This window comes from Colletotrichum gloeosporioides, assembly GCF_011800055.1.
Source record: "Colletotrichum gloeosporioides strain Lc1 chromosome Unknown consensus_1, whole genome shotgun sequence".
Lineage (NCBI taxonomy): Eukaryota > Fungi > Ascomycota > Sordariomycetes > Glomerellales > Glomerellaceae > Colletotrichum > Colletotrichum gloeosporioides.
The window spans coordinates 435947-458338 of NW_025544646.1; the positions used below are offsets into that span (position 1 = coordinate 435947).

Consider the following 22392-nt stretch of genomic DNA (forward strand, 5'->3'; position numbering starts at 1 on the left):
GTATTATCTATATAGTAGTAGACTTTTACTTAATATTATAAATAAATTAAGTTATTAAGGGATTTATTACTCTAATTAATTACTAAAACTATTTATTCTAAAGAACTATATTAAGTCTTTTAGTATACTTTTATATTACTTAAAGTTATATAAAACTTATACTAAGTAGATATATAAAACTATATTATAGGTCTCTTCTCTTATTCTTTAGTAATATTATCTTAATTTCCTATAAGATTTATTAATTAATTAGTGTAAAAATAGGGTAACTAGCTAAGTTAGTAATACCTCTATAAATAAATTAATTACTATAGAGGTATTAGATATATATTTTATATCTCTATTATATAGTTATATATTTAAATACTACTATAATTATAATAATTAATAGTAATTAAAGTACTAGTAATAAGTTTAATACGTTTTATATATAATATAGTAAAATGCGTATTATAGTATAAAATTAGCTTTTTTTTTATGTTTTTACATAAGTAGGGAAAAAAAGGGGGGGCGGACGCTGTTAACGTAACGGACTGTAGTATTGCAACTGCAGCTTAATTGCTGGTCGAAACCACCACTTACAAGTTCTGTTGGCTTGAGCTTACAGTAGCGCTGAAATTCATAGAAGAAACGCTGGACGAAAGGTCGATCTCTGTGAGTAATTCTGAGTCCTTTTGCTTCCCATTGCCATTTTCAGGCTTGTGGCCTGGACTTCTATGCGACAGCCGCCTCCAAACGCTCTTAATAGATACCTTCCGTCTCGGCTTCAATTTTCTCTGCACGTTGCTGGCAAAAACTCGTTGGCTGAGAGCGTCCAGGCCATCCTCCTCGTCAGCTATTACACTGCCATTACTTTTGGCAAGACTGCGCGGCTGCTTTCCTCCAAGCGGAGCATCCTCGCCAACTCGAAGTCTCAGCTGTGAGCCTTGATCGTCGCTCAGAGGATTGAACATAAGCATGATTCTGGCGTGTTCTTTACCTACTTCCTGAAGCTTCTGGGTCGTGATGCCGCAAGGGTGACCGGTTGAGCATGCGCAGTTATCTGACCAATGTTCTTGAAACGAATTGAAAAGTCCCTGCGCTTGGTTTTGAAGCTTCTGATACTCTTTCCACTGGTCTTGATCGCGAAATGATGGTCTAGAGGGTGGCTCAGCTATTGGGTTTGTCTTTGATGCCTCAAGATAGCGATGTATGTCGTCATTGTGTTTCTTCAAGTTTGCCAAAAGCTCGTCCTTTTTAGTAGAAAAACTTGTCGCAAGACGGTATACGGCGCTCTCAATGTCATTCGAATCTAGGAAGCGAGCCTACCAAGGCAAGTCAGTCACAGCCGAGATGGGAACTAGTAAAGTAGTTCGAGAACATGACAAACCTTTTCAACAGGGAGTAACTCGCGAAACCTCTTTAAAAGCACCGCTACATCCCGAAATCGGCAGATCAGCCAGTGGTAGTGGTCACTTTTGACATTGCGCCGGATCTCTGTTTCGATGTGTTCTTCGTCCCAGAGAGAAGGCTCGGTACCACTTTGGAGTTTCCGACGCTCGGCGTCAGATATATCGAGAGAAGCAAGTAAACGCGTGACATTCAAGTCGTAAATTATGCGCTGGAGATTCAAATCATCGATGAAGGATTCGAATTTGGTCCGAAATTCCCAGTAAAACTCGAACTTCTTCGCTAGTCCGTCAAGCTCCTTCGCGCACTCCAAGACAAGTGGAAAGGCGCCCAGAGCCAGCCCTGCTATCTCAAAGCCAGACATTCCAAAACCGGGTATGAAAATCTGTAAATGATTGCGTCTTTCGTTCCGACTAAGTGATGCAATAGTAGACGGAGTGGGAGCTTTTGGTAAATGAGTTAACCAAAGTGCAGGTTTGCGCGAGATTGTAGTATTTATCCGTAGATCTGCATGGAATGGATTATGGCACGTGACTCCCTTCGCGTTATGGTTGGTTGATCAAGCGATAATAAATCCTGTATTCCAACATGCGGGTGCCGCATGTGACGTGTGACGTGGTTAGAGAGCATGTTTGTTGCAGCCGGGCTGGGGTAGATTTGCATGCCCCTCCGGAAATGCGTGAACAACACTTTGCTCACTCAACTTCAAGTTCGGAGCGCAATCGCAAAGAATGGCTCAAAAAACCGTCGATAGCAAGTTTTCGGAACTTGCAACTCAATGTATGACAACGCTAGACGATCTCATCAATAAGGTTCCCAGCTCAACAGCAGATGGAAGTCATGTCTTGGCCGTTGACTTCCGCGGAAGGTTTCGGGTCTGGGCAGCAGACATTGGAGCGCTGCAGTTGCCATCATCTCCAAAATCTCCAGATACCCGCGTCAGAGCGGCTAGCCAAATGGGTTCGAGCATTGTATCTGGCCTTGTGAGAATCAATGAATCGGGAACTACTGGTAAGTTTGCATGTGACGGTTGCAGGAGTCATCGAGATCCTAATAACGATCATAGCGCTCAAGATTCTGACGGGCGATTTGCCAAACAGACAAAGATACACAACCCGTAATGGTCGTTCCGAAATAGAGAAAGACGAGCTGAGAGAACTGTTGAAGAATATTCAATCAGCAGTTGATCATCTGTTCGAGCTCTCAATTATTCTTAGGAGACATAAACCGCGAGGTCGTACGCTGCATATCGCCTTTGAACCCAGTACGTCTTCTCAAGACATTACAAACGTTGGCGACAGATATCCGAAAGCGAGAAATAAGTCTTGGCTGCTGCAACGTCTTGGTAATGCTGTCAGCATGCGCAGACAATACATACAGTACAGACAGAACCATCGTCCCGGTCGGCCTGAGGGCAAAGGGAAGAAAATCGGAGGTGCAGCGACGTCGAAAGCCACGACTTTCCTGGAGCCTGAAGACTTGTTGAGGTCCATGCGAGCGTTCTCAATACACACATCCGTAACTTCAATGGCGAGCAGCTTTGGCATAAACGAAGACGGACAAAGCCTACGTGTCCCGCCGTTAACGGACATGGTATTGAATGGCGTTGCACTAAAATATGGGGAAAAGTTTGAGTGTCCTTACTGCAGAACAAAATGCATGGTGGAAACACGAGACGAATGGAAGTATGCACAAACCAAAGCCTAATGCTTAAAATGGTACTTGATATTGACTGACATCTTCCTCCACCAGAAAGCATGTTTTCTCAGACCTTCAGCCGTACGTCTGCACGTATGAAGATTGTGAACAACCGTTGCAACTTTTCGACAGTCGAAATGCTTGGATTAGGCATGAGAGGGATGTTCACTGCCGTGAATGGTTGTGCATACTTTGTGACCGCTCAGCTTCTTTCCGAAATCGTGGCCAACTTGAGGAACACATCTCGACATATCACCAGGGTAAAGTCACAGCTAACCAACTCCCCGTGATTCTTGAAGCTTGTGGGCGTCTGAGGTTAGATGATGCCATGCCCTGTCCTCTATGTATGGAATCGATGTCCGAGCCAGCATCGCCGAGTAGCCATGAATTGTATGCAAACCATCTGGCGAAACATTTGCGGCAAATAGCACTCGCGTCCATTCCAATCTACATAGAAGGCCTGCACACCAGAGGGAACCCCGATATAATTGAACCCAACAACGACGAGAAACTTCTGCGAATCTGCGATAGCTGTCAGCTGAAGTGGATAGCAAAGCACCCTGCGCTAAACCACTGCCCAAGGTGTCACAGCCATAAGATCAGTCTTGGCAAATTGGGCCACACCGAACAAACTGAAATGGAAGAACAGACCTCACATCATGAGGCACCTGATGAACACGCCACTAGTACCCACTTGGCAAGGCAGAGAATATTCAAGAAACACAAAGTTCTTCCACATCCAATACAGCAACCCAACGAAACCCAATCCTACGAACTCCAGTCGACCCCTTCCAAATTACGCCAAAAGATCATGGACACCAGTCAGTTCAAGACTGCTCATGACGTGCCTTCAGAGAAGGTCGAGTTGAGCGAGAGAAAATCCACTGAAAACAAGGCACCTGCGGGAAGTCAACAGACTTAGCAGCAGCCCGAGGAATCTGATTTGAGTCAACTATCAGAAGGCTTGCTCAAAACCTCTTGGACCGCGCATGGGCAAAAGGGGTCACGAAGACCTTTGAAACTGGCGAATCCGGCAACCATGTATGCCTGGGTGTGGTACTGCGTAAGTTGTTCCTCCCTCTATTGAACATCCGTAGCTTATCAGATGGCAGTCTAATTGCTTCACTGGGCCTCTGACCGCTAGTACTGACCAAGCATGCCCGAGCTGCCATCATTGGAGATGCGAATACTGTAGCATGCAACAAATTGCAATGCCAGCAAATCTTTGAAACATGGACATTTCCGGCTTCGACGTTAGCGGATAGTTTCACTTTCTGCTGTCGTCGCGTTGCTGGCATTCCCTTCGACTAAGCCGGCGGGTGGGGCCGGATCCGGCACGGCCCCTTCAAAGATCGCTCGGATCCCGCCGACGGCGCGAGGAATTTCCCTTGGGGCGATACTACCTTAGTATGAGTTGAACTAAGCTCAACCTAGCTGCTGTCAGTGATTTGAGGTGTATCCTATCATCTGATATACCATTAGAAACATAGTGTAGTAAGCAAGAACGCGCAAAGAGTCATTGAAACTCAAAGAGGAAAGAACAATCTCTTCTTGCGGTTTTGTTGCTGATCTTGACTGTCATTGAAAGCCCGACCCTTGTACAATTTGAATATTGCGCACGGACTATTGGCCAATTCAGAGGTGACAGCCAGTGTGAAGTCAATGTGAAAGCGAGCGGTGAATGTTAACCCGGTGAAGCTTAGTGGCCAAGTCCGGGAAAGAAGGCTGGGAAGTAGCTTCCTTTAGTTGATATTGGAGCACGGCGCGGCATTGCACCTGCCAGGCTACTATCTGCCAACAGGCTGAAAGAGCCAACTCAGTGTGTTGTGATGGCAGCAGTCCAGGTATCTTCATGCACCCCTGAAGGCCACCCAATAGCCACTGAGCAAAAACGCTTGGACCATGTAGCGGTGAGAGGGTCGTGGCTACCTGATTGGCCCAGCAGGACCCCGCAGTCTGGCAAGTACTGGAGACCCAACAGACCAAGCTAGCAGTGAGCAATTGGCGCTAAACCCGGTGAAGGAGGGGGGAGCACCCTTCTCCCACAGGTCTATCGTGCCACTGGCCGGCCTTGTTGATTCTGCCCCGCCTTGCCCACAACAAGAGACCCTCCAAACGTCTGAAAACCATCACCACGCCTTCCCTCCCCCTAGCTCTTCCGAACCTCATCTCTGCGCTGCGCGCGTGAAAATATTCCCCTTCCCCATCCCAATTTGCGTCGCAGTATTCCTCCAGAACCGTCCAGCTACGATTCATCATGAAGGGCGAGGTAAGTCACGCGTCTTCTTTTCCAAAATTCCCCAGAGGCGATCCAAGCTGCTGCATCGTGGCTTCGCTGTCCATTTTCGCGGCAGCAACGACCCCTGAAATCCGGCCCAGCTACCCAGCCTACCTCGCCTTGCCTCGGCCCTGATAGCTTCGAAACTGACATCAATCTTCTCCAGATTCTTCACCTTCATCTCGGCCAGGCCGGTACCCAGCTGGGTAACTCTGCTTGGGAGCTGTACGTCGACTTTCTTCGTCCCATGACTTCCCTATCCAACGGAAAATCCGATGGACTGACCGCCAGCGTGCAGCTACCTCCTCGAGCACGGCCTCGGCCCCGATGGTCGTCCTGACCCCAACGCCAAGGACGTCGTCGATGGAGGATCCTACGAGACGTTCTTTACCGAGACTAGCAATGGCAAATACGTCCCTCGATCCCTCTTCGTCGACCTCGACCCTTCCCCCATTGACGAGATCCGAACTGGTGGCTACCGCCAGCTGTTCCACCCCGAGCTGTTGATCAGCGGCAAGGAGGATGCCGCCAACAACTACGCCCGTGGCCACTACACCATTGGCAAGGAGATGGTTGACAATGTCATCGACCGTGTCCGCCGCGTCGCCGGTTCGTTCCTGCCCGTCCAAAGCCCACCCGTCAGCCTGCGCCCAAACTGACCGACATCAACAGACAACTGCCACTCTCTCCAGGGTTTCCTGATCTTCCACTCCTTCGGTGGTGGTACCGGTTCCGGTTTCGGTGCTCTGCTCCTTGAGCGCCTTTCCACCGAGTACGGCAAGAAGTCGAAGCTCGAGTTCGCCGTCTACCCCGCTCCCCGTGTCTCGACTGCCGTCGTCGAGCCTTACAACGCTGTTCTGTCTACCCACAGCACCATCGAGAACTCGGACTGCACCTTCCTGGTTGACAACGAGGCTGTCTACGACATCTGCCGCCGCAACCTCGACATTCCCCGTCCCTCGTACGACCACCTGAACCGCCTCATTGCTCAGGTCGTCTCCTCCATCACCTCGTCTCTCCGCTTCGATGGTGCTCTCAACGTCGACCTGAACGAGTTCCAGACCAACCTGGTCCCCTACCCTCGTATCCACTACCCCCTCATCAGCTACGCTCCCGTCATCTCTGCTTCCAAGAGCTCTCACGAGAGCTTCAAGGTTCAGGAGCTTACCTTCCAGTGTACGTCCCAAATCTTACGTGCTATGAAGACATGGAAACTGACAGATTGCAGGCTTCGAGCCCAACAACCAGATGGTCGTCTGCGACCCCCGCAACGGCAAGTACATGGCTGTTGCTCTCTTGTACCGTGGAGACGTCGTTCCCCGCGACTGCAACGCTGCCATCGCCGCCCTCAAGGCCAAGGCCTCCTTCAACCTCGTCGAGTGGTGCCCTACTGGTTTCAAGCTCGGCATCAACTACCAGAAGCCCATGGCCGTTCCCGCCGCCGCCGGCGACGGTGGTCTTGCCTCTGTCGACCGTTCCGTTTCCATGCTTTCCAACACCACCGCCATCGCCGAGGCCTGGTCGAGATTGGACCACAAGTTCGATCTCATGTACAGCAAGCGTGCCTTCGTCCACTGGTACGTTGGTGAGGGTATGGAGGAGGGTGAGTTCAGCGAGGCCCGTGAGGATCTTGCCGCTCTCGAGAAGGACTACGAGGAGGTCGCTGCCGACTCCTACGAGGCCGACGAGGGAGACATTGAGTACTGAGCCGACATCGGACGCACCGTTTCTTCGTTTCGCGGTAAATCGGTTGCTGCGACGAACTACGACGTACCTGGTGGCCTTGGGCGAAACGAATTCACGAAAAAGTTTGTTTTGGCGGCCGTTGGAGTGTCGGTTCAGTAGATTTCTCTGTTCTCGTTCCCGCTGAACGGACATGGACGCGCAAGACACTGGATTACCCCATAACCCATGAATGGATATTTCGGAGTCAAGCTCGAGTTGATAATAGATGAGACCAAGTCCCTTTTCTTCACACGAGTACATACACGTGGTCTTTTGGTTCCCCGATACTTGAGAGGTCGGGGCCTTTTCCCGTAGTCAATTGTAACTGAAATTGCACATTACATTTTCACATCAGTGTACCCGATGGTTTCCCTCCAGTGATTTGCCAAAGTCGAGAATAAAGCGAGGTAACTATTATCATGTGGCTGCAATAAGTGATCTATCTCATTTTTGGACGCCTTTTACCTATGCCGTTTTTATGTTCACCAGTGGTATTCCCTGACAATAATACATGCTTTTCTGCCCTAATCATTAACAACCTCTTTACTTCTTCTCCTTGTTCTTCCATGCCTCCGCTCTCTTCGCGCCACGACCTGTAGGCTTCGACTTCTGGACACGACCCTTGACCTTGGCCCGCTTGTTGCCGAACTTGAGATCCTTGGGCCTGCCATCCTTGGCGCTGGCGCGACGTCCCTCGAAGATGAAGGCCTCCGGCGCCTTGATGTCGTCCTTAGGAACAGCACCAGAGCCGCTGGCCCTAGGGGGCTTCCTGTCACTGCCCTTGCGCTGCTCACGCATGGCACCGGCGCGACCCAGGAGACGGCTCGCACGGCCGGCCATGGATTGCTGTTCGGGGGTGATCTTGGCCTTGTAGCTTGTGCTACCCGGTGCGCCGCGCGCGGCTTGGACCCTCGCCTTGGATGAGCGCTCCATTGCGAGTGCGGTCTTGTGAGGGGCCTTGGCGCGGGCCACGCGCATGATTCTGGGGAGCATGGGAGGGTATTTCTTGCCGTCCAGGAGGAGAGCTGCTTCGACGTGGTTGGCGTCCTGTGAATGTTAGTATCTTACGACTGTGACCTGGGGAGTTCTGTGGCTACTTACGTAGAACTGGACGTAGGCGAAACCCTTGCCTACTCTCGTCTTGGGATCACGGATGACGCGCACGTTCTCAACTTTGCCAGCTTGCTTGCCGAACGTCCTCCACAGACCCTCTTCAATGTCTGCAGGCACCTTGGTGCGCTTCTTCTGCACCGTCTCACCGGCCTCGTCCACCGTGGTAATCGTCTCGTCGTCGACGAAGCCCAGGTTACCAACAAACACACAGCGGCGATGGTCTGTCGGAGAAGGGTGGGCAACGCTGTCGACGCGCAGGTGGCGTTCCAGGACAACAGTGCCGTTCAGCTCTGAGACGACCTTGCGCGCAGCCGCGGGGGTCGAGAAGACAACGTACGCATTTGCGGACTTTGTCGTCTCCTGCATGACGGCCTTGGTGATGTAGGCCGCGCGCTTGGGCAGGGCGCCGCCGGAGAAGGCGACGGATCGGAAGCGGATGGACTCGATCTTTTGCGCCGGGGTGGCGTCCTTGTCGAGGACGCTGGTGAGGTGGGCTTCGAGGGTGCGCTTGGCGGCCTTGTTGGAGACGGCCTCGGAGGCGACGTTGGAAAGGAAGACGGTGCGGTTCGCCTTGTCGATCTCGTCGTTCTTGTCCTTGTTCTTGCCCTCGGCTGCGAGAGACTCATGGACGGGGACTTCAGAGTCGGACTCCTCCTCTTCTTCTGACGCTGCCCCCTCATCCTTGTCCTCTTTTTTGCTGCGCTTCTCTGCGGGCGTTTCCTTTTCCTCGGCTTGCGCGAGCTTGCTTAGGTACTTGCCCTCGATATCGTCCTCGTCCCTCTTGCGCTTGCGCTCCTTCTTAGGTTTCGCGTTCGTTTCTGAGGCCTCTTCCTCCTCTGACTCAGCCCCAGCCTCTGCGTCGTTATCGCTTCCTTCCTCGGAATCTTGCTCCAGCTCCGAAAGCTCCTCGTCGTCTTCCTCATCGGCATCGGGCAGTTCTTCGTCAGAGTCTGCCGTTTCGGGCTTTGATTTCGGGGGCGGCGCTTGGGAGAATCTCGTCGTAGAGGGAGCCTTGACCGGACCAGCCTGGGATTTGTTAGGATTTTGCAAGTTCAATTGGCTGACTACCAGTGTTATATCAAAGACTTACACTAGATGCGAAGAGTGCATCGAGAGTGGGGTCAATGGCCTTTGTTGAGGCCGTAATTTTAGAGTTACTGATGAAATGTAAGTATTTTATGATGTAATACTTGAAATATCACCAAACATACCCCTTGGCCATTGTTGCGACGAGTTCTTTGCTTGCGTAACGTCACGATGTTTTTTCTGCAGCGGGCCTGCTGTAGATGCACCGGCCGCCAAACTCCCGTCCGCCAGAAAAAATAATCAAGCTCCTCTGTCGCCGGCCTGCGCCCCCCCCCAAGCCGATAAGGAATTTTCGGCGGTTCGGAGGCTGATAAGAAACGGAACAACCAGCCATTGGCGCAAAAGGTCTGCCGGGCGCTATTTGCCGAGAACAAGTGCCCCGTGCTCACTGTTGTGCCAGCTCTCACCGCTTTCGCTGTCAGGGCGAGGACTCGTTCTGCCGACCGATGCTGGTTCCGCACTGGGCAAGACGGGCGAAGGCACAGAGAGAGAGGGAGCAGCAGGTGAGCGCATCTCTCATGGAGCGGCAGGTCACTAACGCTTCTCTTCCCATCTCCGAAAACCCACCACGACACCACCACTCCGCGCTCGCCCACCTCTGTTTCCGGGCTCTACGCAATCCCAAGCTTTCATGCTATCCTCTGCCAGCTTTTATTTACCTCTAGATTTTGGCAGACACTCGCTTTTCTCCCCACAACGGCCAGCCCACCACCCCAACCTGCCTCTGCTGGTTCTGCTTGTCCCTCCGCGCCTCGCCGCCGTCGTTCCCACGAAAACGTCTGGTCGAATTGCACCCGTCCGCGACCCATCCTGCACCCGAACCACCCGACTTGATATCGCAAAGCACGGTATCAAGTCCTCTTTTCAATGGCAGCCACGGCGTCAGCGCCGCCTGCCCTCTCACCGGGCCAGGCGACGCTCGATCACGACGACAGCAACATCTCCAGCCCTCTAAGCGACGTCGAGGACAAGGACGGCGGAGACTCCCTCGATGGCATGCAGCTCGACCCGCCTCAGTCACACCACGACGATGCGCTCGACTCCGACAGCAACCTGTCCGAGGCGAACGATACCGAGGCGGAGACTGAGCGCCTCTACGACACCCCGCAGGCCCAGCGGCACAAGGACGTGGTCGTCAATCAGTTCAACGACGGCCAGATCTTTGAACGCACGCCTAGCAAGCTCCAAAAGACATTTTCCGTCGACGGCGCCGACGATGGCGACGACGACAGTCTTTCCGACCACGACGACGTGTCGATGGCCTCCAGCCACGGTGACGAGGCGTCCCCCAGCAAGCCCAAGAAGTCCACAGAGCTCCCCTCCGCCGAAGACAACTCTGAGAGCGCCGATAATAAGAAGAGAAAACGGTCGCCGATCGCGGAGTCAAGCGAGCCAGGGCAGCCTTCCAGGAAGCGCACCGGGTCAGTCGTGCCCCAGGACCAGGAGCTACACAAGAATGACGTGGAGATGCACGAGGACGAGGTCCCATCCACAAATTCCCACAGCGGCGACCACTCTGCGACCGACGATAATGCCCCCGAGCTTCCACCGACCAAGCGTGGTCTGTCGCGCGACGGCCAGAGCCCGGTGAAGGACGCTCAAATAACGAAAAAGGTAACCCGCAACGGCAGCAAGCGCAAAGGCAATGCTGTTGAGGTCCATGACCCTGAAGGTCATGACAACGCCCGCGACGATAGTCGTGGTGACGAAGATGCGGGGGCTCACGATGACGATCACGCTGAACACGAGGGTGACGACGAGGCGGAAGCGACACACGACGAAGAGCGTAAGGAGCCCTTGACCTAGTGCACTAAGCTTAGACTGACCAGATCTCTAGTCGAAAAGAAGCGTGCCGCTGTCGAGGAGTGGACAGATTTGGAGGAGAAGTTTGTGTTTTTCCGCGAGCGGTGAGTATTCTACGCGTCGAATCACCCCGCCCGACACGCGCTGATTGATTTGCGGCAGACTGTACAAGGATCGCCTAGAGCGCCTCGAGCAAGAGGAGCACTCCCTGCAAGCCGAACCTCCATCCCATCCCGAGTACCTTAACATGAAGCAATGCTTGGACGAGAGGCTCGAGAAGAAGTTGCTGCACATGAACAAGGAGTACGAGTTGTCCGTCGAGGCGCTCGAACGACTAGCTGTAGCACGCCGCGCCCAGATCTGGGACCAGTTCTACCAAGGCGTAAGGGAAAAGCGCTCAAAGATGCTAGAGGATCTCAACAAGGAGTGGTACGAGACACAGAATGCTAGACGTAGCGCGCATAGCGTGCCAGACTACGGGCTTCTGTTCCCTACCAACCCGACCCAGCGCACCAGGAATGCTGTCGCGTACAACTCGGAAGTTTCTTTCCTCGCAGGACTTGCCAAGCATGAAGGTTTCCCTGCTATGCCTGCCATACGCGGCGCCAACGCGATGGAAGTCGAAGACGATCTGGAGGCCATGAAGGTAAGATAAAGTCGTCTCCTGGCTGTACCGGACGTCCGCTAATGGCCTCCCAGCGCAGTTCAAAGCCTCGTCAAAGGTCGATGATGCAGCCTCTCGAGGACTATCAAGCAGTTGCGTTCGGAGGCGCTCTTGGCCCTGCCGGCGAGCAATTCATCAAGGACACGCCGTGGGCAAACCCGAACCACATTTCCCACAAGATCAGCTCCGGTCCTTCGGCGCAGGGGGCGCGGGTCAACAGCCCGTCACAGAGCAAGACTCCAGCAGGCCCATCGCAACCACCGCCGTTATCGAACGGTCACGCGGTCCCGCAGACGTCACCACACACGAGTCTGTTTCCTTCTGCATCCCCAGAGATGGTAAGGACAGCAAATGTTCTCACGCAGAGCGCTCAGATGAAGCGCGCAGGAAGTCGGGCATCGAAAGCGGCCAAGGACTCGGCGCCCAAACAGGAACCAGCGACAGCGGTGGCAAGTTGAGAGGCATCACCCGGTTGCTGACGGCGTTTTCGAGGCTTACTGTACTGTTATGATACCCCACGACGGCTTGGGCGCATCGCCCTCTTTTTATTTTCTTCATCTCGGTTACGTTTATGCCACGCAAAGAGGCGTCGGCTTTTCATCGTTGGGTTCGCATAGATGTGCGAAGTCCCTCAGTTTAAAAAGAAAAGACGGGTGGTTTGGATCGGTTTGGGGCGCCTCGTCTGCATTGGGATGGGCAGTTGTTCCCTGTACCTTAACGAGACATGTACAGAAGTTGATTGGTTGTTTTTGATTTTTACAGAGGTGCATTCATCGTCGGAGGCGACATCTTCTCGCCGGCATATATTATACAATGCAAATGTTATCTCACTTGCAAGCGCACGCGTTCGGCGTCTATGACCCGGCCACACAGTGACACTGCTGCCTCATTTCATCGTTCATCCGCTGCATCTTATACTCAGTTGTTCTTCGCCGGCTGCCTTGGAACCTCTGGGACCTTGACGTCCTCGAACTCGTCCTGTCCGACCGCCTTGAGAGTGTACCAGTCTAAGGCGCCAAATTAGCTAAACGGTTCCTGGATATCAACAGTCGCTACATACACACTGCGCCGGCGAAGCACCACAGACCGGCTCCGACAGCGAGGTTCTTGACGAGGTAAGGCTTGCGTGCTCGGATCAGGGCGGGCCCTTGTCGCAGGTTGCGATCGTAGTAGGAGGACTTCTTGGGGCTGGTTTTTTTGCTCGTCAGACCACACTCAGCGGGTGACTGCGGGGGACTCGTTGCCATACATTGCCATTGCGACTGGATGTGTCGGTCTTCGACTCTATTCGATCGCTATGAGAAATGTCGCAGGTGTGGAGGTGACGGGGTGTGTCGCTGCCCTTGGGCGATCGTGGGTTACGCCGTGATGAAGTTCGATCTCGCCTGTCGCATAGACCGAATAATCTAGAGGAAATTCACAGGCCGAACATTCCCTCGCCGCTGATTGGTATCGATAAAACGGCAGAAGATCGGCTGAACTGATAGTGACGTAGACTGATCCGATAAGCCTGGAGGCAAGGGTCCCTGCGGGCAGCGGTTGTCTTTTTTTTTGGGGCCGGCCAGGACGCAGAGCGCTCGCTGCCTTTTGCATGAGAGACACACCTTGCTTCCTCTAGTGCTTCTTCTACCTTACGGTAAGAACAGCTGCGAAGAGCAAGCTTAAAATCCCAAGCCAATTGTGTTTCGAAACCAAGGAGCTTTCCGGTTTTGCATCGTCATCACGGAGCCAGCTCCTTCTCATCTGCCGGACGTCCAACATCTCGATTTAAAGAGTCCCAGAGCTCCAGGGGGCCAGAGGTGCACAGGCTGTCTTTTCTCTCCACCCACAGGCACCACTCACCACACACGACCACCAGCACGGAGCGCTGTCTGCAGAAAGGGCACAAAGGACGCTAAGCCCAAAGCAGCTACCCAGGTCGACACGCCCCGTCATAACCCGCGTCGCTGGTCGCTGGTCGCTTGTCACGCAGCCTTTCGACGTCGCCAGGCCGCTGCTGCACTTGCACCGCAGGAACACTTCGCACTTTTGGATCTTGGGGGAAAAAAGAAGGACAAGGCAATCGCATCGGACACCAGTCGCCTTCAAGTCGCCTAACCATCCAACAAATTTTCCATCGGATTCTGCTGGCGACCCTTTTGACGACGACAACCGATTGCGATCTTGTTTATTTTCCGGCGCGTTGGAGGCATGGTGACCTGGGAAAAGCTTGAGCTCTCCATATTTCGACAAGTCGCGACAAGCTCCTGCCACGACCCTTGTGATCTCAAATCCCCTCGCCGTGGCCAACGTCCGCCACAACAACCCACAGCGTTTTGAATCCCTAGAGTATTTCGCGAAATCGGCTCGACTTGTAGTCCCTCCATCCCCGATCGGTCATCGCAACGATGGCGTCCGCCTCTGAGCAGTCCGTGAGCGACCAAATCCGCCAGCTGAACGACGCCCGCAAACTCGTCCTTGGCGACGTCAAATATTATCCCAACGTCGTCCAGAGCATCCTCCCGATCGTCGGACCCTCCGCGCGCGTCGAACTACGAAGATGGGGCGCCGACTTCCTGGCCGAGGCCTTTGCGACACCAGCCCTCCCCGGCGGCGAGAAGGAGACGATGCAGCTCTTCGTGCTGGACACGCTGCAGACCATGGTTGAGAACCCCAATGAGGACGCCCACGTCTTGCGGAGCGCTATACAGACTGCCGCCAGCGTTTACCCGTATGCTTTGAGATGGATGTGCGTACAACCCTAGGATTGAACGGGGATTGGTGGTGATGGGGCAGGACTGGACGCTGACTTTCTATCGGTAGCATCAACAACTCGTATGACACCACCACATGGGAGCGGATGGTAGCCATCAAGAAGAGGATTCTCAGGATATGGGACGACGCTGAGCCGACGGTGCGCATTTGCTGCATCAAGTTTGCACAGCGAGTCGTTTTGGCGCAGTCGACGGCCAACCCAGCGGAACCCAGAGTAGGCTCGGCCCGATGCATCGCTGTCTTGACGATACTGACAAACTTCCCTAGCGTGGTGACTCCCTTGACATATCGCTGGACAAGATCCCGCCCAATCATCAGACGTTGGATGCTAGGACGCTCGACGCTGAAGGAGCTGGTTTGCTGGACAGAATGTTGAGCGTCTTGCAGGAGAACAGCAGGTAAGGATCAGTATGTGGGAGTAGGCCTGGATCACAGCTAACCGCAGCCGCCCTGGTGATAGTGATGTCCTCATTGTTGATGCCACTCTCAACTGCTTGTCCATCTTGATCCGCACACGGCCCGGCACGGCCAACAGGATCTTGAATGCCGTGCTCAACTTCAACCCACTGAAGCTCGCAAACTCGCCCATGACTCCCAAAACCCGCGTAATGGTCAAGTCCATGGAAAAGACCACCCGTATGCTCTTGATCCATCTGTCCAAACGGTACTGTTTCCACTGTCTCGCTGGTGTTCGCCATCGACTAACATGCACTCAGCGACCCCCACAACCCCATGGCACCACGGATCCAGCAGCATGTCGAGAGAATGATGCGCATGCGCAACGAGATATTTGACGAAGCCGGCCGCAAGCGGGCATATGAGGCTCAGCACCACGACGGCATGGACCCCAAGCGTCAGCGACTGGTACCACAAGTATCGACAACACCACAGATCCAGATCACGCCGCTGCCACCAGGCCGTCGCAGCCTCGGTGATGTGTTCACACTCACGGGCAGCGAAGGCCTCAAGGCGTTTGACGTAGCAACGCTGCCTCCCGCTATGGCCGCCAAAATCAGCATCACCACCCTCATCCGTACAGACCAACATCTGCTTACGAAGGCGCTCGAGGTAAGTTCGCTGCTACGAACCAAGGGGCCTATTTAACACGCCTTAGGGCATTCGTGGACGACTCAATGCATTGGCTGCCCAGCCACCACCCCCGATTAACCCAGAAACTGCACCGCTTGGCGTAGAGGAGGACGATGACGACTACGAGCCAGACTTTTCTGCAGCCGAGGACAATGAGCAGATTCTGAACAAGCTTGATGGCGATAGTGTGGCCAAGCTGGATGACGGAGACTTTGGGCTCAGGTCGTTCAGGTTGCCGCCGCCGCCGACGTTGACGCCCGAAATGGCGCTCAGCGCGGGTCAAGGTTCCGTGATGTCCCTGTTCCAGTTCGTGAAGACGCTCGAAGATCCGGCCAAGAAGTCCAAGTCCGGCATCAATCGATTGGCGGCTAGTAGCAATGATCGTGAATCGTGGATTGCCATCATCACACGTCTAGCCAGCAGGTCCGCGGCAGGCCTGGAGGGTGTAGATGTCAAAGACGAGAGCAGTAGCTCTGCGGCACGGTTCTCACTTGGCAACAGTATCAGAGAATCTCTATACACCTACGTGCTCGAGGACTTCCGACGGCGTATCGACGTAGCCATCACGTGGTTGACGGAAGAGTGGTACAACGACCAGCTGCAGAAGAAGCAAGCCGGCGATCAACCCATGCACTACGAAAAGTGGGCGTTGAAGCTCATCGACGGCTTCTCGCAATATCTCAATGCGCAGGACAAGGTGCTTACGAGGTTCCTGGGAGAGATTCCCGAACTCAGCCCGGCGATTCTGTCGCGTGTCAAGGCCATCTGTCGTGACCCGACAGTAGTCCCGTTGGCGCTGACGAGTCTGCTGTACCTGGTCATGATGCGGCCGCCAGCCAAGGAAATGGCTCTGGATACCGTGCAAAATATCTGGACAGAGTGTAAGTTGAGGCCCGTCCATGTGTACTGGTATGCTTGCTAACGCCGACAACAGTCGAGGACGCAAAGCCATTGGCGGCGAAGTACCTCGTCAAATTCAGACCGGCCTTCCTCCAGGCGGCCAAGGGCGACGCGGAGAACAACAACGCCGCCGCGGCGACCAACAACACGGCCATTGCGACGTGAACGCGGTCGCTTGTATGCGGCCGTCAATCGATGACGCGACCATGGATGATTTTTTTTCACACAGAGACACACATGAGCATCACAAAGGATGTGGACGGCAAAAAAGGTACGCGCGGACTGGAATGTGGAGAGGGAGGTCCGCTGTGGACACTAGCGGGCAGTGGTCAGCGACGGTGGTTCATGAGCTGTTTGAGCTTCAGACTGAGGATACCCTAAAGAGAGAGCGTTCTGAGGACTCCTACAGGCAGGGGAATCGTACGCGGGAATAGCTAAGCATGGCATCGAATTGGCGTTTGTCTATCGGGTTTTCTAATGGAAAACCATGGAGTGTACGGATTACCACTGTACATATATAACATCAAGGGTTAGGAGTTCCCTCGCAAGGCAGACGGAGATGAAGTCTCAAAAGTTGAAGCTTAGCAAATGGAAATCAGGTTTCCGGAGACAGTCTTGCGTGCCATGTTCCAGGTCCTTGTCTGCGGAACATTCGAAAGACCAATCCCCATTCCTAGCGAGGCAAAGGCCATCGTCTGTGAGGCGCCATCTTGGCACGCACGGGAAGGGCGGGAGCGGTTTGGACGGACGCTGTGGGGCTATCAGTGGTTTGGTCCGGGGGGCCGAGGGGTCAGGCCAGACCGAGCAAAGAGTCCGGAAGACTGACCGACGCTAATGTGAAAGGGGGATGGATGGATGGCTGGGGCGGCGGCGGCGGCGTGCGGCGCGCGGGTGATCTGCCGGCGTTGTTGGTCGATGCGTTTTTTGAGCTTTGTCTTGCTTTGGGGAAGGACGGGTGACATCCAGCCTTTTTGTGTAGGTTTTCGGGAAGGAAATGCTGCGTCGGAGAATATTTTGTTACAGACAGAAAGGGGCGGGCGGATCAGGAGGCTTGTTTGCGGGGAGGGTTTAACTTGAGGCTACCTGAAAAGGAATTCATCGGGAAGGGCAGGCAATGTTGTGCAGTTGCGCCAAGAGAGAATGCAGATGGAGCCGAAGATGTGACGATGCTGGGCTGTTTTCAATGTTCTCTGATGATGTAGGGTAGTTGGACATACTTTTCGGCCCGAGGATAAGAGTCTGATGATAATAATAACAACCTTTTGTCCAAGGAACTCTGGTGTTTCTGCGTTGTTGGCCTCGTTGTAGAGTTGTCGGTTTTGGGTTTCGTTTTCCGTTTGGGATCTGTTCAGCCTCGTTGTCGGACTTTGAGTTGCTAAATCAAAGGGTGAGGGAAATCTTTCATGCATCTGGTTCAGGTTGGTTTGTTGTGAACAATGTTCAAGGGGTTTGATGCTTTGTCACTGATACGACCAGGACAGGCAGGCAGTGCCCTACGAGGGGTGTTCGCTGCCAGAGGCGGACCGAGGATGGGAGGAACCTTGGGAGGGTTGGATCGAGCCCGATGTTGTCTTTGATCTGCGCTGGGGGGCCGGGGGCGGAGTTGGGACTGGATGGAATTGAGGGGAGACGCGGCTGGACTTTGCTTTTTCCTCTAAATCGCATCTCTCGTTGAATGCTGCTAGTCTCATTCTGCGGGAGGCGAGGGGAGCGGGAGATGGGGTGCAGTTGACTTTATGCGAGGAGGCAATGCTGTTCTTCTATTGTGTAAGATATTTCTGGTTTTGATGGGTTGGTAGGCGCTGGTTCGTTGTGGGTGTGGTGCCGCAGGAGAAAGGGGTGCTATGCTGCGGTTGTTGTTGTTCAACTCAAACGTGAGGGAAATTCGATGTAATGCATCCAACCATCAGCGTCCGTTTTCAAGTGACATCGACAACAACGCCTCAATGCTTCACCATGTTCCCCTTGCCTGAGCCCCTCAGCTAAGATGGCCAGGCACAAAAAAGACGGACGGGGGTCACGAAAGAGGACATGCGAGGGGCCGTGCATTGACTTGTGTTCTCAGCAGCACCCAGTACTGGACGGATACAGAGTGACGCAGCAGCAGCGATCTTCGTTGCTGGGGAACAGGGTGGTCTCCTGCTTTTTAGTGGGGTCCGACTGGCTGGCCCTGCTGCGGCAGCCCGGAAGGACCTGGGAGATGGTGGCCTCGCAGGGCTCGTGGTCCGCTGTGATTTGCCTGCCCAGCCGGTCGGGAGTCTGGCGTGAGTGTGGTGGGCAAGGCCTGGCGATGGCGGCAGTACTTGCACAAGTAAAGTACCTTATCATACTATGTAAGTGAGAGGTGGTTGTGTTGTGCTAGACTGTTTTCGTAGCTGGGCGGTGTTGATTCCCCGACGCGGTGTGGTGGCTCCCGCCCATCCGCGTGTGAGTCTTAATTATGCCTGTGCTTTGCTTGTGCCTGAACCGGCTTCGTGCGAATTGCTTGCAAGTGCACCGAAAAAAAGGAAATGGAAAGGCATCCACTTTAGAAATGGAATCTGGGGGCCGCAGAAAAACATTGCCATTGAACCCGGCCTCGCTAACAAGGACCGACTGGACGCGCTGCAAGGAGAAACTGGAGACTTCTCCCGTCGTGTCGTCTTCCTCTTTCTCTTCCATCCCATGCTCATAGCAGAGCGGCCCTTCTTTTACACTAATTTATCTGGGCTTTCCCCTTCTCGCTCGACCCTCCTTTCCCACCTCCTGTCAGAGGAAAATGACCTGACTGACGTAGCCTCCAAGCACACGGCCCCGAGCAAGCAGAGACACACAAAACACACATACCCACGTTCGTCGGCTGTTTATTCTAGTCGTACCTGGTAGCTTGCAGTGTACGAAATACCACTACCACCCAGCCAGCCTTCTCTGTGATCAGGCCAGGCACCGAGCGGAGCGAGATTCTCCTTCTTCCCTGCATCGCATCGCCATTGCGCTGCTCTGCGCCTGCATCGCCTGCATTGCGCACCGAGGAGCTTCGTCCCAAGCATCGCCCCGGACTTCCGCCCCAAGAAACGTCTGGAATCGCCATCGCTTGTCTTGTCCTGCTTGACGCAGAGCTGCAGCTCTCATTCCAACCCTCCCAAGGATCCCACGTCAGCCACCCCTCGTGCCCTCGAACGGCCGCCGCGACATCAGACGCACATGCTGCCCGCCGTTTTCGACCACTGAAGCGAACACACCCCCGATCCAAAAAAGACGAACGCGCTCCCCTCCCCCCAAACTTTCCCATCCTCCCGTCTGCCGCAACCACCGTCCGCTGCTACATACCTGAACCGCCTACCTTACTACTCCCACGCGCTACCCAACACCCAGCCCGCGAACTATCTTATCCTCGACCAGCCTACCCGGACTACTCAACCTTAACAAGACGGAAAATGAACGAGAGACATGCCCAGTAAACTCCAAAAACCACAGAAGCAACAGACGCAGCGCATCCCCTCTAATCCTCCCCAAGTCCCCGAATTCCAGGGCTTCATTCTCGGTAAGGGTCCCCGTCCTTGCCGCTGTTTGCTTGAAACCTCGCCCCGTCCGCCCAAAGTCCACCACTCCTTAAGCCTCTCTCGATCGACGTCGCTTCCGTCCTTGCGCCACTACCTTCAACGGCCCGAGAGAGAGGGGGATACGCAGATCTCTGGGGAGAATTCTCCTTGGCTAACTTCTCCTCTCACCATAGACACACGCACCGCATCCTCAGCGAACCCTTCCTCTGCGGCGACCACAACGACGACAACCACCCCGTTAAATGGTCCACAGTCCAACCGCAGCCTCGCACCATCAAACGCCGGTGCTTCCCGCAACGTTAGCATGAGCACTCGCTTCGACGGGAACACCAGAATCCAGTCGACGAGCAGCCCCTCCCCGTCTCCCCGAGGCACCCAAAAGATGGTCCAGACCATCCGCACAGTACCCAGCTTCGAAGCCGCGAGCGACACGAGCTCCGACACCCACCACTCCCGCAACTCCGCCTTCTCATCCTCCGTAAACAGCAACGCCAGCGCCGTCAGCATGGCCTCCAACCACCAAGACAGAACGCCCCCGAGCGTGAAGCTAAAACAGGAATGGTCCAACGGCGACGCAACCCTCAAGCCGAGGGACGGCTCGCCCCCCGTCGACGACGACACCGCCGTCGCCGCCGAATCCCAAGGCGCCGGCTGGGACTCGACCATCGGCAAGGCGGGCCTGGGCAAGACGGGCCGCGTCATCAACAAGCTCGTCAGCGACAACGAGGCCCTCAAGCGCGACATCCAGATCGAGCGGTTACGGGCCGAGGAGGCGAAGCAGGCCGCCAAGCTCGTCGAGGACAAGATGGAGCGCCTGATCAGCGACTACGAGAGCCGCCTGCTCGAGGCGAGCGTCACCAAGACGCTGCTCAGCCGCAAGGAGCGCCAGGTCGAGACGCTCCAGGGGAACGTGGAGCTCGAGAAGAAGCGCACGGCGGACGCGCAGGCCAAGGAGCAGATGTGGCGCGACGAGATGGAGAAGATGCGGTCCAGCACGACGAAGCAGGTCGAGGACGCCAACACGCACGCCGCGCTGATGGAGGGGCGGTATAACGCCATCAGCTCGCACTGGAAGGACCAGGGCGACGAGGTGAAGCGCGCGCATCTCAAGCTCCGTGCCGAGATTGCGGGACTCGTCGAGGAGAGGAGGAGGGACGACGACAAGATCACGACGTTGAGGGATCTGTGCGACCAGCAGGACGGCAACATCAAGGAGCTGCAACGGCAGAAGGAGGACATGGAGAAGAAGTTTTCGGATTACAAGACGGAGCAAGAGGAGGCATTGAAGAGCATCAAGACGAACGCAGCGGAGAGGGAAGCGGAGCAGGAGAGGTTGCTGGAGGAGACGAGATCGACATTGGCTAAGTTGAAGTGGGCGTTGAGCGTAAAAGAGAACGTCAAGGACTTGTTGCAATGATCTCAGTCAGGCTGCCTCCAGACAGCACAGGACCACCCACAGCCGCAGCCGGACCTCCTCTCATGCGATACCAGCTCCATTCCGTAACCTCCGGCCGGCTATACCCACATTTACAATTCACCGCGATACAACACGGACCACCCAGCACACGAGGAAAGATGTGCATACCGAACCACGCCGGCCATAGACCAGACCAGGCCTCGGATCAGAGAATCTTCACTTTGTCTTTTCTTCTTCACCTCTCGATCGACAGCACACTTTTTAAGGAAGCCGAGTCACACGACAGAATAGAAAACACAACCCGGGACGGATGGCGGATGGGAAAACATTCCTTTTCTCACATTTCTGGATACAGAAACTTGGCTATCGCTCCTCGTTTCTTTCCATATCGGACAGAGGGGGATACCGGGCATCGGAACCGCGAATAACCTACACAAACGCACATTGGTTTGCACTTGATTGTCCACAAAAAAAGAGCATCAAGAAGAGAAAGATACTAGGGAATCGGAGTTTAGGAGCGTTTTGGGGGAAGGGGGCGGCAGGATGCCAGGGAATGCATGAGGTTTGCGTTCCCCCCTTGTTGGTGTCTACTTTGTTTCCCCCTTGCCCTCGAGGGTAGGATACTCCTGCGTAAATGGAAGTGTCACTGCCGTACGGGGGGGCAAGAAGTGGGTAGACTTTGGATTGTGCGGGCTTCTTTTCTTTTTTAAACTTCCTACGTCCGAGTACGGCGTGTTGGGGCATAGTTGAGACCATTGTCTTTTGAGAATCAAATCATTGAACAAGTTCATGAGGCTGGATATGTGTTGAATGTGTCTTTGGGCTGAGACGAGGCAGAGAGGAAGCCCTGGTGAAAGGAGGGCTGGGATTGCTTGGGGGCAGTTGAGGTAATAGGTGGTGAAAAGTCCGGCACGTATCTAATCCTATTTAAAGG

General features: G+C 54.2%; 8 protein-coding genes across 8 annotated transcripts; 5 read left to right on the forward strand and 3 right to left on the reverse strand.

The window, feature by feature from the left end:
- Positions 1–578: 578 nt before the first annotated feature.
- GCG54_00009903 (uncharacterized protein) lies at positions 579–1753 on the reverse strand (the record flags this gene model as incomplete). The annotated part of the gene is made up of 2 exons (XM_045409840.1): positions 579–1304; positions 1370–1753. 2 exons carry the CDS (start codon positions 1751–1753, stop codon positions 579–581), a joined length of 1110 nt encoding a protein of 369 aa, XP_045271377.1.
- A 367-nt stretch (positions 1754–2120) lies between these two features.
- GCG54_00009904 (uncharacterized protein) lies at positions 2121–3619 on the forward strand (the record flags this gene model as incomplete). Its single annotated transcript, XM_045409841.1, has 3 exons — positions 2121–2400; positions 2426–3074; positions 3142–3619. Coding segments are annotated over 3 exons (1407 nt in total), but the record flags the coding sequence as incomplete, so codon positions are not given.
- A 1725-nt stretch (positions 3620–5344) lies between these two features.
- Positions 5345–7072, forward strand: GCG54_00009905 (Tubulin alpha chain; the record flags this gene model as incomplete). Its single annotated transcript, XM_045409842.1, has 5 exons — positions 5345–5356; positions 5532–5590; positions 5664–6003; positions 6058–6541; positions 6594–7072. 5 exons carry the CDS (start codon positions 5345–5347, stop codon positions 7070–7072), a joined length of 1374 nt encoding a protein of 457 aa, XP_045271379.1.
- Positions 7073–7633: 561 nt separating this feature from the next.
- Positions 7634–9425, reverse strand: GCG54_00009906 (Nucleolar protein 12; the record flags this gene model as incomplete). The annotated part of the gene is made up of 4 exons (XM_045409843.1): positions 7634–8137; positions 8192–9229; positions 9294–9360; positions 9415–9425. The coding sequence occupies 4 exons, from the start codon at positions 9423–9425 to the stop codon at positions 7634–7636; spliced, it is 1620 nt and encodes a 539-aa protein (XP_045271380.1).
- Positions 9426–10156: 731 nt separating this feature from the next.
- Positions 10157–12214, forward strand: GCG54_00009907 (uncharacterized protein; the record flags this gene model as incomplete). Its single annotated transcript, XM_045409844.1, has 4 exons — positions 10157–11075; positions 11127–11196; positions 11255–11738; positions 11792–12214. 4 exons carry the CDS (start codon positions 10157–10159, stop codon positions 12212–12214), a joined length of 1896 nt encoding a protein of 631 aa, XP_045271381.1.
- A 460-nt stretch (positions 12215–12674) lies between these two features.
- GCG54_00009908 (Cytochrome c oxidase assembly factor 3) lies at positions 12675–13013 on the reverse strand (the record flags this gene model as incomplete). The annotated part of the gene is made up of 3 exons (XM_045409845.1): positions 12675–12763; positions 12817–12944; positions 13006–13013. 3 exons carry the CDS (start codon positions 13011–13013, stop codon positions 12675–12677), a joined length of 225 nt encoding a protein of 74 aa, XP_045271382.1.
- A 1100-nt stretch (positions 13014–14113) lies between these two features.
- Positions 14114–16664, forward strand: GCG54_00009909 (mRNA cleavage and polyadenylation specificity factor complex subunit pta1; the record flags this gene model as incomplete). Its single annotated transcript, XM_045409846.1, has 7 exons — positions 14114–14484; positions 14559–14724; positions 14778–14908; positions 14956–15174; positions 15227–15578; positions 15625–16480; positions 16534–16664. Coding segments are annotated over 7 exons (2226 nt in total), but the record flags the coding sequence as incomplete, so codon positions are not given.
- A 3264-nt stretch (positions 16665–19928) lies between these two features.
- Positions 19929–21458, forward strand: GCG54_00009910 (uncharacterized protein; the record flags this gene model as incomplete). Its single annotated transcript, XM_045409847.1, has 2 exons — positions 19929–20022; positions 20215–21458. 2 exons carry the CDS (start codon positions 19929–19931, stop codon positions 21456–21458), a joined length of 1338 nt encoding a protein of 445 aa, XP_045271384.1.
- Between the last annotated feature and the right edge of the window lie 934 nt (positions 21459–22392).